Source organism: Carettochelys insculpta, chromosome 19, assembly GCF_033958435.1.
Source record: "Carettochelys insculpta isolate YL-2023 chromosome 19, ASM3395843v1, whole genome shotgun sequence".
Classification (NCBI taxonomy): Eukaryota; Metazoa; Chordata; order Testudines; family Carettochelyidae; genus Carettochelys; species Carettochelys insculpta.
In genome coordinates this window covers 14,170,139-14,183,039 of record NC_134155.1, presented here as the reverse complement: position 1 = coordinate 14,183,039, position 12,901 = coordinate 14,170,139, and the positions used below count along the sequence as shown (strand labels likewise).

At 40.2% G+C, this 12,901-nt stretch overlaps 1 protein-coding gene across 4 annotated transcripts in view; it reads left to right on the top strand.

Annotated features, from left to right (window-relative positions):
- The window catches only part of CUX1 (cut like homeobox 1), a 420,256-nt gene that overhangs the window by 75,675 nt on the left and 331,680 nt on the right, over positions 1-12,901 (top strand). For all 4 annotated transcript variants that reach the window (XM_075013971.1, XM_075013970.1, XM_075013967.1 and 1 more), the window contains one exon: positions 9,913-10,023. In XM_075013971.1, coding sequence (XP_074870072.1) covers positions 9,913-10,023 — 111 coding nt within the window. The remainder of the gene's footprint in view (positions 1-9,912; positions 10,024-12,901) is intronic.

Below are 12,901 nucleotides of genomic sequence, written 5' to 3'. Positions count from 1 at the left end.
AGCCTATTTCTGCAAAGCCAGCTACTCCGTGAGTGTCAGTCCTATGAAGCACAGTGTGATTTATTGCCTTGCACACTTGCAGAAGTGCTGCGCCAACAGTAGACTTCCCCACTCCAAACTGATTTGCAGCTGAACTGTAGCAACCTGGAGTCACCAGCTTCCACAAACAATTGCTACATGCTTCTCTACTGAGAGCAGCTCTCATTCGGATGTCCTTGTGCTGCCATTCAGGGGCCAGCTCAGCACACAGCTGCAAGAAGGTTGCTTTAAGCATCCTTAAGTTCTGTAGCTACTGGTATTCATCCCACACCTGTACGATAATACAATCCCACTTCTTAGAACTGATTTCCCTAGCTCAAAAGCAACAGCCTACACTGCACAGATGCTCTGTCACAGCCAAATTCAATGACTGGTTGCTGCTGTCCATGTCTCACACATCAGAGTCTTACGTGGACATTAAGTTCAATAGTAACTGCTGCAATGTGTTGTCCTCAGCCCCCGAAGACAGCATGGGAGAGAGAAGTGTGGAATCCATGATTTCTCACAGCAGATGCTGGAGAGCATAGCAAGCACTGGTAGTGTCAGAGGGCACAAAAGTAAGCCCGAAACCCAGGGAGGACTGCAAAGCAAAGATGTGGCTGATGTGATGTTTTCCAAGTTTAAGATGTCATGTGCTAAGTTCCACTTTCCCACAGTGCTTAGCGACTGAAGGTGATGCCAGGCTGTGGTGGGTAGGCACCCCACAATACTTTGCTCTTCTTTTGACAGGGGACTCTTTTTTAAATACAACAGTGTCCATGATCTGTCAGAAGGTGGAAGAGTAGTTATGATTTGATTACTTTCTTTTTGGTTGCCTTTGCATGTCAGCAATATACTGCAATGTTTTGATGACAAAATTAGTCATACCCTAGGAAGGAAAAGTGAAGATGGAGGGGTGTAATACCTTTTCACAACTTCTTTTCAGAAACACAGGTGGTTATAACCAGTTTCCTATTACCTTCCAGTCTCCCCCAGTGTCAATGTAAAGGGCTATTGAGAATTGTATGTCTCCTTCCCTTATCTTTCTTTTAAATCCCCAAATTAAATTGTTCTTCACACACCCACCCCATCCACCCATTATCTGTTTGCAGCCTCAATCAAATGTAGTATCTATGTGCATTCTCACCATTGAGTCTCCTCTCACTCTTCCCTTTCTCCCCCTTTTCCCTTCACTGCTAGGGGGAGGGGCAGTATGTGTGAGAGAAGGAGATTGGAGATTCTTAGTAATGGACTGTCTTCTCTACTTGAGGTTCTGAGCTTTTTTCGCTTTTTTCTGGAAACCTTAAGCGTGGATGGGGATTCCTCACGCTTCATTCTGAATATACAGTCAGTGTCTCCTTTTTTAAAACTGCTCTCCCAAAGAGCCGTGCAGAAGCCCTCTGAGCCTAGAAGTCTGGTGCTTGCACATAGTGCTTCTGGGCATAAAACCAAAAAGATTGGTTGCAGCTCTTTATTACAAAAAGGTGTTTTGTTTGTGTGCATGTATGTATGATCTTTTCAGTGTTTTAGAGGATCAAAGGGGGCTGCAAGTGACCTGCAAGCTGTATGAGAACCCTGGGAAGATATTGTTTCCTCTGTTTTTAACATGTTAATATTTTTTAAAAAATTTTTATTTAAAGCCTTGTTTGATGGGATTCTCAACTGGAAGTTCTTGTTACATTTAACGCCAAAGAAGTTAATGAATTTGATGAATGTTTCAGCAAACGTCAGATTAACCTTGTGTAGTTTGTGTGATCTATTTGTGATACAACATAAAAGAAATTATTTGTTGATCTTTCAGGCTTACATTTAAATGTATAATGATTTATTTTCCTTGTGTTCTCCCATCTTAAAAATAAATGTAATGTTGCTGAATGGTTATCATGGACAGCTCTATAGGTGCTGGACATTTAGTTAACCACAGAACAAGTGTGGAATCTTCCCTTGCTTGTCTCTGCAATCTGCTGTAACTCGGTGTGATCAGTGATGGGGTGGAATTGGTTAAGCTACATGCCTCTGCTTGATTTCACTTCTCAAATAAGAAATTTTCCTAAGAGTCCAACTCATTTTGCATAGACTGTTGAACACTGAGAAGTTTTGGATACCCCAGCTTAAAATTTGTAGTCAGATATGAATTGGTGAACTTGGAGGCGATGGATTGTGAATCCTCTGGTCCTCCTTTGGTCCCCTGTACATGTTTTTGGTTTGGGTCCTGCTGATTTTTAACCTTGACTGATTTAGGCTTCAAACTTGTAGGATTTGTTAGACATCACAGGAATATTTGATCTGAGAGACTGGCATCCTGTAATTTTAGTGGAATGTCCACTACTTTTCTGTCTTTGTAACCTTAAATCTTCTCTTCTTGGAGCCTAGAACCTATTGTTATGGGTGGTGAGCAATACATTTCTTATACTAAAGCTTGTGATCCCAAAACCTAGCAATGTGGTATCAGTCTCTTACAAGAGTAATTGAATGTATGATATTTTTGCAGTAATGCTAGTCTCTCCTGAGATTCACCAATATATGTCACAAGTGTGGGAAAATCTGTAACTTTTGTATTGTTGCACCCAGTCCACAACTAGTTTTTCTAATAAACGGACTTCACAGCCCTAGTCAATGTTCCCTCTAATCATTTCCATCCATGTGCGGATTTGTTTCCATCTGTATGTAGAATAAACATTTTTGGCCATGTCTACACTAGCCCCAAACTTCGAAATGGCCACGCAAATGGCCATTTCGAAGTTTACTAATGAAGCGCTGAAATGCATATTCAGCGCCTCATTAGCATGCAGGTGGCCGCCGCGCTTCAAAATTGATGCGGCTCGCCGCCACGTGGCTCATCCCGACGGGGCTCATTTTCGAAAAGACCCCACCTACTTCAAAGTCCCCTTATGCCCATGAGCAGATGGGAATAAGGGGACTTCGAAGTAGGCGGGGTCCTTTCGAAAAGGAGCCCCGTTGGGGCGAGCCGCGTCAATTTCGAAGCGCGGTGGCCGCCTGCATGCTAATGAAGCGCTGAATATGCATTTCAGTGCTTCATTAGTAAACTTTGAAATGGCCATTTCGAAGTTTGGGGCTAGTGTAGACACGGCCTTTATGTGCACAGAGGCATGTGCACCACCAGTAGAAATACAATCCTAGCTATGGGAACTCTGCTGATCATCTGGGTGGCATTTGAATTTTTCCCAGTTGTGTGATGGGCACTGAGGCAGGCGCTGACATGCACCACAAGAGAAACACAGACCCAGCGGTGGGCATGCTCCTACTCAGCGGGGCAGCGCTGGCATCTCCTCTGAGCAGCTGCACAAGAGCACAGCATACAGGGAACGCTGCTGTGCAGTGCCCGGTGCAGTGGGGCCCTGATCTCAGGGGCTGTACAAGCACACAACTTACAGGGAACACTGGCTCTGCTATATAACTGATTTATAGCCAAGAAATGAAGAATATATTAAGATGGTTTCAATTTCGGGTTTGCTGATTTTGACAACGTCCAAGATTTCATTAATTTCTGTTTCTTCTACACCTTTAGCTAGAGGACTTGATACTTTGCTTGTTTGTGTGTCTAAACTATCCATAGCTCTTTCTGTTGTTACTCATAGACTTGGAACAGGTTCTAAGCTATGTCTGGGCTGTGTTATTTTATACTTCCTAGCTACTGTGTCAAAGGGTCATTTCAGCAGCTCAAGCGTATTGATACATAGGCTCATCTCAGCCTTTTTTTTTTTTTTTTTTTTTTTTTTTTCTGTACGTGGAAGGCATAGTATTGATATGCTGGTTTCTTACCACCAAGTGATTCCTCTGTACAGAGGAGATTCTCAAGAGGCTTTGGATTGGCTGTCTTAAAATCTCTTTATACCAATAGAAAGGCCCAGAGTAAAGAGGCCATGAGGGAGTGCCTGACCTGCTATCTAACTACTCTTACAGTGCAAAATAAGATCTGTGTCTAAAGCAGTTCCTCATTTTCTTCCTTGTCTCTAAAAATGGAAACAAACTGTTTTGACAAATCTGCTACTTCTCTATTCTTTCTTTCTAATTCATTACCTATACTGCTAAGTAGAGAGCATTTGCTTGATTTTTTTAATCTACTGCAGTTCTCTTCAGTGTCATCAGTTTTTCTTGCTTTTAACTTCTGCTTATTTATAAAATATAGATTTCCAAATCGTTGCCCTTACCAGATTTTGTTTTTTAAAAGCCTTCTGTTTCAACATTATTGCTCTTTATAGTAATGTCTGACTGCATTAGTTTTTGTTGGTCTTTTGTTTTGCATAATATTAACTGGGCAAATTTCAAATGTGGCTTATTCAACTGTTAAGTATTTCCCCACTTCTCTGCAATAGATTTCATATATATTATAGAATTCCAAACCAAAATCTGTTGGGCAAATTGCTCTGAATCTTTCCTGAAAGGCAGAAGAATTGAGGGTTTTTTAAAGTGCTACGTGTGTGTTTGGGTCACTGTCTCCAGCATGGTTTCCAGTTTCAGATGTATAATAGTTTTTGGGATTAAATCAATTTTGGCATATATGTAACAGTCAGAAGCTTAAGAGACCACTTCATGCAGAAGTGAAAATTAAGAAAAAAAATATTGAAATCCTTCTGAGTTGCATACTGCGAAAGAAGAACCCTAGGCTCAGGTTTTACCCCTTCCCCCAGGTTTGACTTAGAGAATCATGTAAAATATATACACTTGAACACTATCTGTGCTTTATACTTGTTTAATTTGGGTCTACAAGTAGAGAAGTGGCAGGACTTACATATGAGAGACCCAGTAAGTTTAATCCAGATTTCTTCTACAAAATGATGAGTGAAAGAGAGAGTCTCAAAAGCTAAAGTCCTGGCCTTCCATTTTTCATCTAGTTGTGTCAGTCTCATTTTTTAAAGTAATATTTGTTTATATCTAAATAATCCTTCAGTTTCTTAGGATTGTCAGTTTCTTTCTTTGAGTATAGCAGAGGTTTTTTTAGATGCGCACAAGATTTTTTCGTGGAGTTATGTGAAGATGATGGCCCAGAACCTCTCTGCATTATGCCTTGCTCTAGCATGTAGTTTTTCCTCACTTTTTGTGAATGTGAGATTGTCAAAATGAAAGAAAAAATCAATTGAAAGTGTTTTTTTTTTAAAGGGACAAATATTCTCCATAAATACATGGATATATAGTGCCTGTTGGCTTAAGTAGAAATGATGCATATATGAGTGCAGAAATTATTGCAGATATAACATTCAAATATGGCAAAAGAAAACAGACTGCAGAATTATTTGAATGTTGACTTATGTGCTGATAAATAACCTTTGTAATATAGCCTGGTTTAATTTTAAGCTTGATACTGAACACAGATGATATACCATGGGGGATAGTTTGTTGAAATCCTTGGGCAAAGCTTGGCAGTAGTATGAAATCTGTTTTGATAGTTCTGTTTACTATAAATTGAAAGAAGTTATTCTGGCTTTTGTAATGGATGACTATATACTAAGCTAGGGGTCAGCAACCTCTGGCACAGGTGGCAAGATTGGCATGTGAGCCAGTTTTCATTGGCACTCAAGGCGGAAGCTCAGCCCTTCCCCTCCTTCTCCCTGCAGCTGGGAGCTTGCCTGTGGATTAGCAAAAGACCGGCGAATGCTACCAACCACAACCTAAACAGCAAAGCTCCTCATCTTTATTTATTAATGAAACTGTTGTAAGTAGGACTGTTAGTGACTGTAAAAAGTATTACCAGCACTCAAACTCTACATAGAGGTCAAATTTTGGCTCTCTGCCTCAGAAAAGTGGTTGACCCCCAGACTAAGCATTAACGTGAGTTAGAATCCCACTGCCTCCAGCACTGGCTCAACCCCCATGGCCCATGCAGGCCCAGTTCAGGTCCCCCATGTGCATGGCTCTGGCTCACCCCAACCACCCTGGGTGCAGCTCTGGCTCACCCTCCCAAATGCCTGGCCCTGGCTCCAGCTCATCACCCCATGTGATCCCTGTTCACCCCCACCCCCTCTGCACCCGGCTCCAACTCAACCCCATAAAGGGCAACGTGTCCCTGGCTCACCAGCCCTCCCCCGCCACCAGCAGCCCTAACCTACCCCAGGCTTAATTCCCCTGTCCCCGTCCCATGTCCCCAACCCCAGGACTTACTTTTCAAAAGGAGCTCCAGGTATTCCTGCTGCTTCGTCAGCTGCAGAATGTGTTCTGCTGGGGAAAAATGCTGCCCCCCCCCCCCCCCCGAACTTTCATGAAATTTGAGTTACCTGAAGGTGCGTGGGAATGCAACCCTCACGTAACTCGAGGGACTACTTTATTGTGTGTTTCTGGTGAAAAATAATTAGCAAAGGTATAACTACGGTTATTGGTAAGGTAAGGGAGACGAGTTCCAATATGAAATAGAAGTAGAGGAAATAATCATTTGGTCTTTAGAGTGGAAGAAAGCCTCTTATTGATTTTTATTATATGTGTGTGTATATAAAAATATATGAGAGAGAACACCACAATGTTCCCAGTGAGCAATTGGTGATCTTCAAAAAAAACTTTGAAGCAAAGCCATAATATTCCGATGTGCAGGAGGAACTTGTACTTCAGTTATTGAGACGTAGCTTTTCACTCAGAATAACTAAACAGAGTGCTTCCAAAGTCAGCAAAAGAAACAGGTGATGTAAGCCATTTAAAATTGGAACTGGCTTGTACTTGAAGCAGAAATATTATGTTAGTTTGATTTGGGGATTAGTATGGAGGTGGATGGTGCATTAGCTGTGCTGTTGACATGTTAATATGTTACCTTACTCTTATATGAACTTAAATGTTTTCAGAAAATCTGTTTAATTTTCCCACATGCAGTCATTTTTGGTTTCAGGGCAGAATTCTAATGCTGCAGCACTTAATGTTTACCAACATTTAGCAGAGGTGATTTGGAGAGGCTGGTTTCTTTTTCTGTACTCCTTATGAACTAGCCTTTGGATGCACCCTTAAATCAAGGTGGTTTAAATCACTGGTTTAAATTGCTCTCTCTGTCTCACATGCAAAGTATTGAGAGTGCACTGAGGGTTTGTCTATACGAAGTGGAGATCAAACCAGTCAGGGTCAATCTTCCAGAGTTTGATTTTTGCATGTCTGTTGAAGATAAGGCAGAATCAATCACTTAAGGCTTCACGGTCAACCCCTGTGCTTCACACTGTCACGTGGCGTAAGGAAGGTCAATGCAAGCATATAGAGGCTAGGTCTTCGTTGGGGAAATAAGTAGATTCTTATACATCAGTTCTAGCTACGTAAATGTCGTAGTTAAAATTGCATATCTGAAATCGACTTATTTCCCTAGTATGGGCATCTGCAAACCAAGCTCTGGAGCTGCATGTCGCTCTTTAAGGACTTCTTTGTGTCTCTATAAATGTAAAGTGTAAAACAAAGCAAAAACCCGATTTATTTTAGATAAATCGTGAATGTCTAAAACCCAACAATGAACAGCTTGTATCTAAATAGCAAAAGATATGTGATCTTGAAACATTGGCTAACTCCCCCTAGCATCCTGCAGTCGGATAGAAGGTTTGGGAGTGAAGGTCAGGGAAACAGTGATACAAACACACACAAGGTGTGAGGAAATAGAATATGTCAAAAGTTTGTGAACGTCCTGCAGTAAACGTGTATCACATTACAAACCATTGTGTGTGCGTTTTTCTTAAAATAGGGGCTACAGAAATATGCTTTGTTATTTAAGGACCATTGCATATTCACATGCATTGTGGCTCTTAAATTATTGAGTTTTTCACTGAATTGGAACAGTGTGGCTCTTTTTGCTATTTCTATTGCTGAACCCTCCCCTTACTCTGAATTTTGTAATAAGCCCCATTGAACTCACTGGTGGGTCTGTTTTTTGAGAAAACAAGTGCGGAATGAGGTTCGCTTGGAAAAAGCTGAGATATGCTGAGGTAGAATAGAGAATACACTTATGGCATCATGGTTTTGGTCTTAGGCCATGCTGTTCCAAAATAAGGAGCATAAATTATGTAATAAAAAATGACTCCCAGTGACAACTGACAACTCTTGATTTTTCTTAATGCAGCTTTTTGTATTGTATGCTTTAGTGATAGATTCCAAAACTAGTTAATTAAGGGCTTCTCCACACTTAGGGGAAGATAGCTGCAGTTGATCTTCTGGAGTTTGATTTTTAGTGCATCTGATAGGGATGCACTAAACTGAATGTTCAAGGATCCCCATCAACCCCGGTACTCCTCGCAGTTGTTGCCAGGAGTAAGGAAAGTCGATAGAGTTTCTGTTGTCGACATTCCACTGTGGGGATGGTAGAGGAAGTCAACTTAAGGTACATAGACTCCAGCTAAGTGATTCTTATAGCTGGCGTTGCGTATCTTAGGTCGACTTACTCCCTTTATGTAGACCTGACCTTATTAAACAAGCCAGAAGGATTAACTAAGTTAAACATTTTTTTTCCCCTACCAACATTCAACACAGCAAACAACTTGGAAATTTACTTGTCAAATCGTACTTCTATTAAAAGGCAGAGAGAGAGAGTGATATCCACATCATCATCTCCCGCTAAACAGCAAGAGAGAGAGAGCCATGTTAGTCTGTATCCTAGCAGTAAGAGAGAGAGCCATGTTAGTCTCTAGTCTAGCAAAAAAAAAAAAAAAAAAAAAAGGCAGCAGTCATGTGGCTCTTTAAAGCTTAACAAAATAATTCATGTAGCACTTTAAAGACTAACAAATTATTTTGTTAGTCTTTAAAGTGCTACGTGACTGCCTTTTTTTTTTTTTTTGTTAGAATACAGGCTAACATGGCTATTTCTCTGTTACTATTTAACATGCAAGGCACTACATTCAGCCATTTGGATTGGAGATCCATAAACTACATGAAAAATCACCTAATAAATTATTTTTTGTTAGTTTTTAAAGTGCTACATGATTGCTTTCCCACTAAACAGTTTTTCTTATGATGTTTCACTCTCGCCACTGAGCCCTGCGTCATCATCTTGCACTGCTTACACTTGACACATTTTCCTTTTTTACCAAGGGAATGGAATTCTTTGAAATATCCTCAGGGTCTCTCTTACATTCAGAAGCCATGACAGTTTACTGGGTACAAGTGTGGGGGAATATAGGAAGCTATTTGCGTATGCTCAGTAATGTCTTCCCCCTTTTTTTCTAGTCCACTCCACTGCTCCCTTCTGTGATGCCTCCATCCTTTTCCTATGTATTATCTCTCAGGCTATGTGTACACCGTGGGTGCTATTTTGGGATACAAAGGTATCCAAAAATTGCAATGCTGTGGCTTTTTGCAATGCCTGAACAGTGCTGCTGTGTGGGCTTCACTCTTCTGGTTCCAGTACCCCCTTATCGTACAAGGGACAATGGAAAGTTCAAAATAGCTCCTTATTTCAAATTTCGTTTGTTTTGGATGGCACCAATTTTGGAATAAGGTATGTTGAAATAATTTATGCAATTTGCATGGTGCAAGTTGTGTAAAGTATTTTGAAACAAACACTCAGTATAAACTTAGCCTCAGTCTTGACAATGTCTTAATTGCCATGCTTAGCCGAGGTGCACCCCCACATAAACACAGAAAAACAAGGCCATCCTGACTTATTTATGTTTGTCTTTGCACATGTTACTTTTTAGTCTGCTGAGAAACAGAAATTGAACGCCTGCAACTTTCAAGAAGCAAGAGCTAGTATTTAGGCTGGACAGACTAGAGCAATTAATTCATTTTCTGAGACTGTTTGCATAGCATGTTTGTGATGGAGTTTAATTGTAAGTGTTATTTTTAACCATGATTTAAAAAAAAATCAAATTTTGTTGTTGTTTTTATAATTTGATTTTATCCACCCTGGTATAAAGTCTTACACTTTTATCTGGGGTAAGTGACCTAGCCTTCAACTAAGAGCAATTCTTTTCTTTTTCTTGACAGAGAGAGCTTGATGCCACAGCAACAGTATTAGCTAACCGACAAGATGAAAGTGAGCAGTCTAGAAAAAAGCTTATTGAGCAAAGTCGTGAGTTCAAGAAAAACACTCCAGAGGTAAGTAAGGTGAAAAGCTACTTAAGTCATTTGACTCTTTTGACATAGTTCTTTTTTGCCAGGGACTTTTGAGTTCATTTTTTATATATTTGACAGCTGTATGTTGCTGAATTCAGCATCTTAATTGTGACTGATGTATGAAGGCTCTTTGTTTATTCTGCTTGAATGATCCATAATTGTTCAGCTATGAATTGATTTCTTGGCAATCTAAATTTGAACACGAGACCTAGCACAAATGGCTTGTTGACTTTTCACAATTATCCAAAAACTCAGAGACATTGCAAAAATCTTTTCTTCTATGGTAATCCAAAAAGCTTCATTGCTTTTAATGTATGTAGAACTTGGCCTTTCATCTCCTTAAGTATAGCTCAAGGGTTAAATTTCAGCTGTGCTCTGAATTGGCCTCTCTGTTTCTGCTGGAGTCAAATGAAGTTTTACCATTGACTTCGGTGGATACAGAGCTAGGCCAATGAATGCTCAGCATAGCACCAGAAGAAAAAACTTGCATCGGTTGTCATAAGGGAAAAAGCTGTGAAGGGAGACACGCGAGTCCTGGAAGGTAGAGGAGCAGGTGTGAGGCAGCAGGGATAAACCATCTTTTGGACGGCTAAATTCTCAAATAAGGAAAGTTCCTGGATTTTTATGGAGGACTTATTAGTGCATTCTGGGAAGGTTGTGTTTTTCTTACCTTCTATGAAGAATAAAACTTCAGATTCCCCAGAATGCAATATGACTTTCTGTGTTTGTCAGTTTGTTGGCTTATTTAGAGAGCTGTTCCTGGCAAATTTCTTCAAATGAAAGCTCACTGAAAAAAGTGCTTTAAAATACATGGTGTGAGGTCTCTCAGTAAGCTTTTATAGATTGTGTGGCTGCACATGCTCAGACGAAAGCTCTGCATTCTTAGAGGCACTGTTTTCACTTCTTAGTAGATAAGCAAGACATAAGGTAAGTGAATGTTTTTTACGATATTATGATATAGTAGTGGAATTGAAGGTATAAAAACACAATACTACAGCCTTTTGTTCACTAATTTAGTATAGGACAGGGGTCTGCAACCAGTGGCTCCGGAGCCACGTGTGTCTGTTTAAGGACTTCTTTGCAGCTTCCAACGCTGTAATTGCAAAGTGTTTTTAAAAAACAAAACAACAAAAAAAACCAAACTTCTGATTAATTTTGATAAACAAAAAAGCCCAAAAATTAACAACTCATATCCAAATAGCAAATGATAAGTGATCTTGAAATGTTGGATAACTCCCTTTAGTGTCCTTCAGAGAGAGAAAGAGAGAAGGTTTGGAAGTGAAAGTCAGGAAGACAGTGGTGCAAACACACATGTAGAGTGAGGAAGTACAGTATGTGAAAAGTTTGTGAATGTCCTGCAGTAAGCATGTATTGCGTTACAAATCACTGTGTGTGCACTGTTTTTAAAATAGGGATTACAGATATATGGGTTAACATTATTTATTAAGGACCATCTCATATTCACATGCATTGCGGCTCTTGAATTATTTTACTGATTTGTTTTACTGAATTTGAACAATACAGCCCAATTTTGGAGCTTTGGTGAGGGTCTGAATGCCCTTTGCCCAGAATCAGCAATATTCTTTACCCTCCTTGATGATATTTTATGCCTGTTGTATCAGTGGGTACTATATAATGTACAACCAGGGTAGTCTGTCCTGTTCCTCTTGTATCCTACCTCCACCCTCCCTGTTCCTCTTCAGGGACCCTTCTCATGAGCACCTCATACTGCTAGAGATGCTCCACCATCTTCAAATAAGTACCGTGAAACCAGTTCCCACTCTGTATCAAGGGAAGTGATTTTAGTCCAACTGCTTCCATGTTCATAAAAAACTGGAGGGTGGACATCTGTCCTAGATCTCTGAACACTCAGCAAATTTGCACACAATCACAGGTCAGTTTGTTTCTCCCTCTGTATCTGTTGGCTTGAGGAGGGTGGTGGTTGACTGGGAATGGGAGAGCTACAGCTGGCCTCCAGAGGGAGAAGGTTATGGGCATTTGGATTGAGGGACCCTGTGGCTGGGCTCTGAGGGTAAGGACATGCACAGGTATCTGGACCAAGGGTGGGCACAGCTTGGCTGCAAAGAAGTTGTTGGTATCTGGGCCCCCAACTGGTCTGTGAGGGGGTGAGTGAAGGGGACAGAGAAAATGGAATGGGTGGTCTGGGAGTTCCTTTAAATCTCTACTCCCTGGGGAATTTTTGTACATGCTGATATAGTGTGACATAAATACCAAAATAATTGAAACTGGTGTGATTATAAAGTGTTATTTTTACAAATAACATTTGCAGAATTTTGTAGCACTTTAAAATACTGCACACAGAATTTTTATTTTTTGGGTGTAGAATTCTTAATTTTTTTGTCTCAGAATGCCTCCAGGAGTAAAGGTTGTGTACCTTGTAAATTATCAGTTCTGATAAAAAGGTAATATATTGGGAATTTCCCTTTTTATGTGATCTCTTCATTATTTTCATAGCTTCCAGAACAAATGTGGAATACAATATTAGAAACTGTTTCTGACTGGTATTATCAGGAGCATATCTTCAGAGAAGCAGTGTGTATTCTGGCGATGTTTGGAATTACAACTAGAGGCTTCAAATAAAGGTTTAGAAATTAAATGTATTTCAAAAAGTGAGATGTCCCCTCTCAGAACTTGTGGAAGGACTAGATATTTTCACTCTATTGTGTCTGCTTTTCATAGATGCAGCTAGGGAGTTTGCAACATCTACTTAGTATTTCATTGTGAGCAACAGCTAAGGAAGCATAGGGTTCAGTGGTTGGGTTATCTAACCATAGATGTGACATATTTACATGTTTGTATGAAATACATGAATTGTCATGCTATCTCAGTAAGTAAGTTT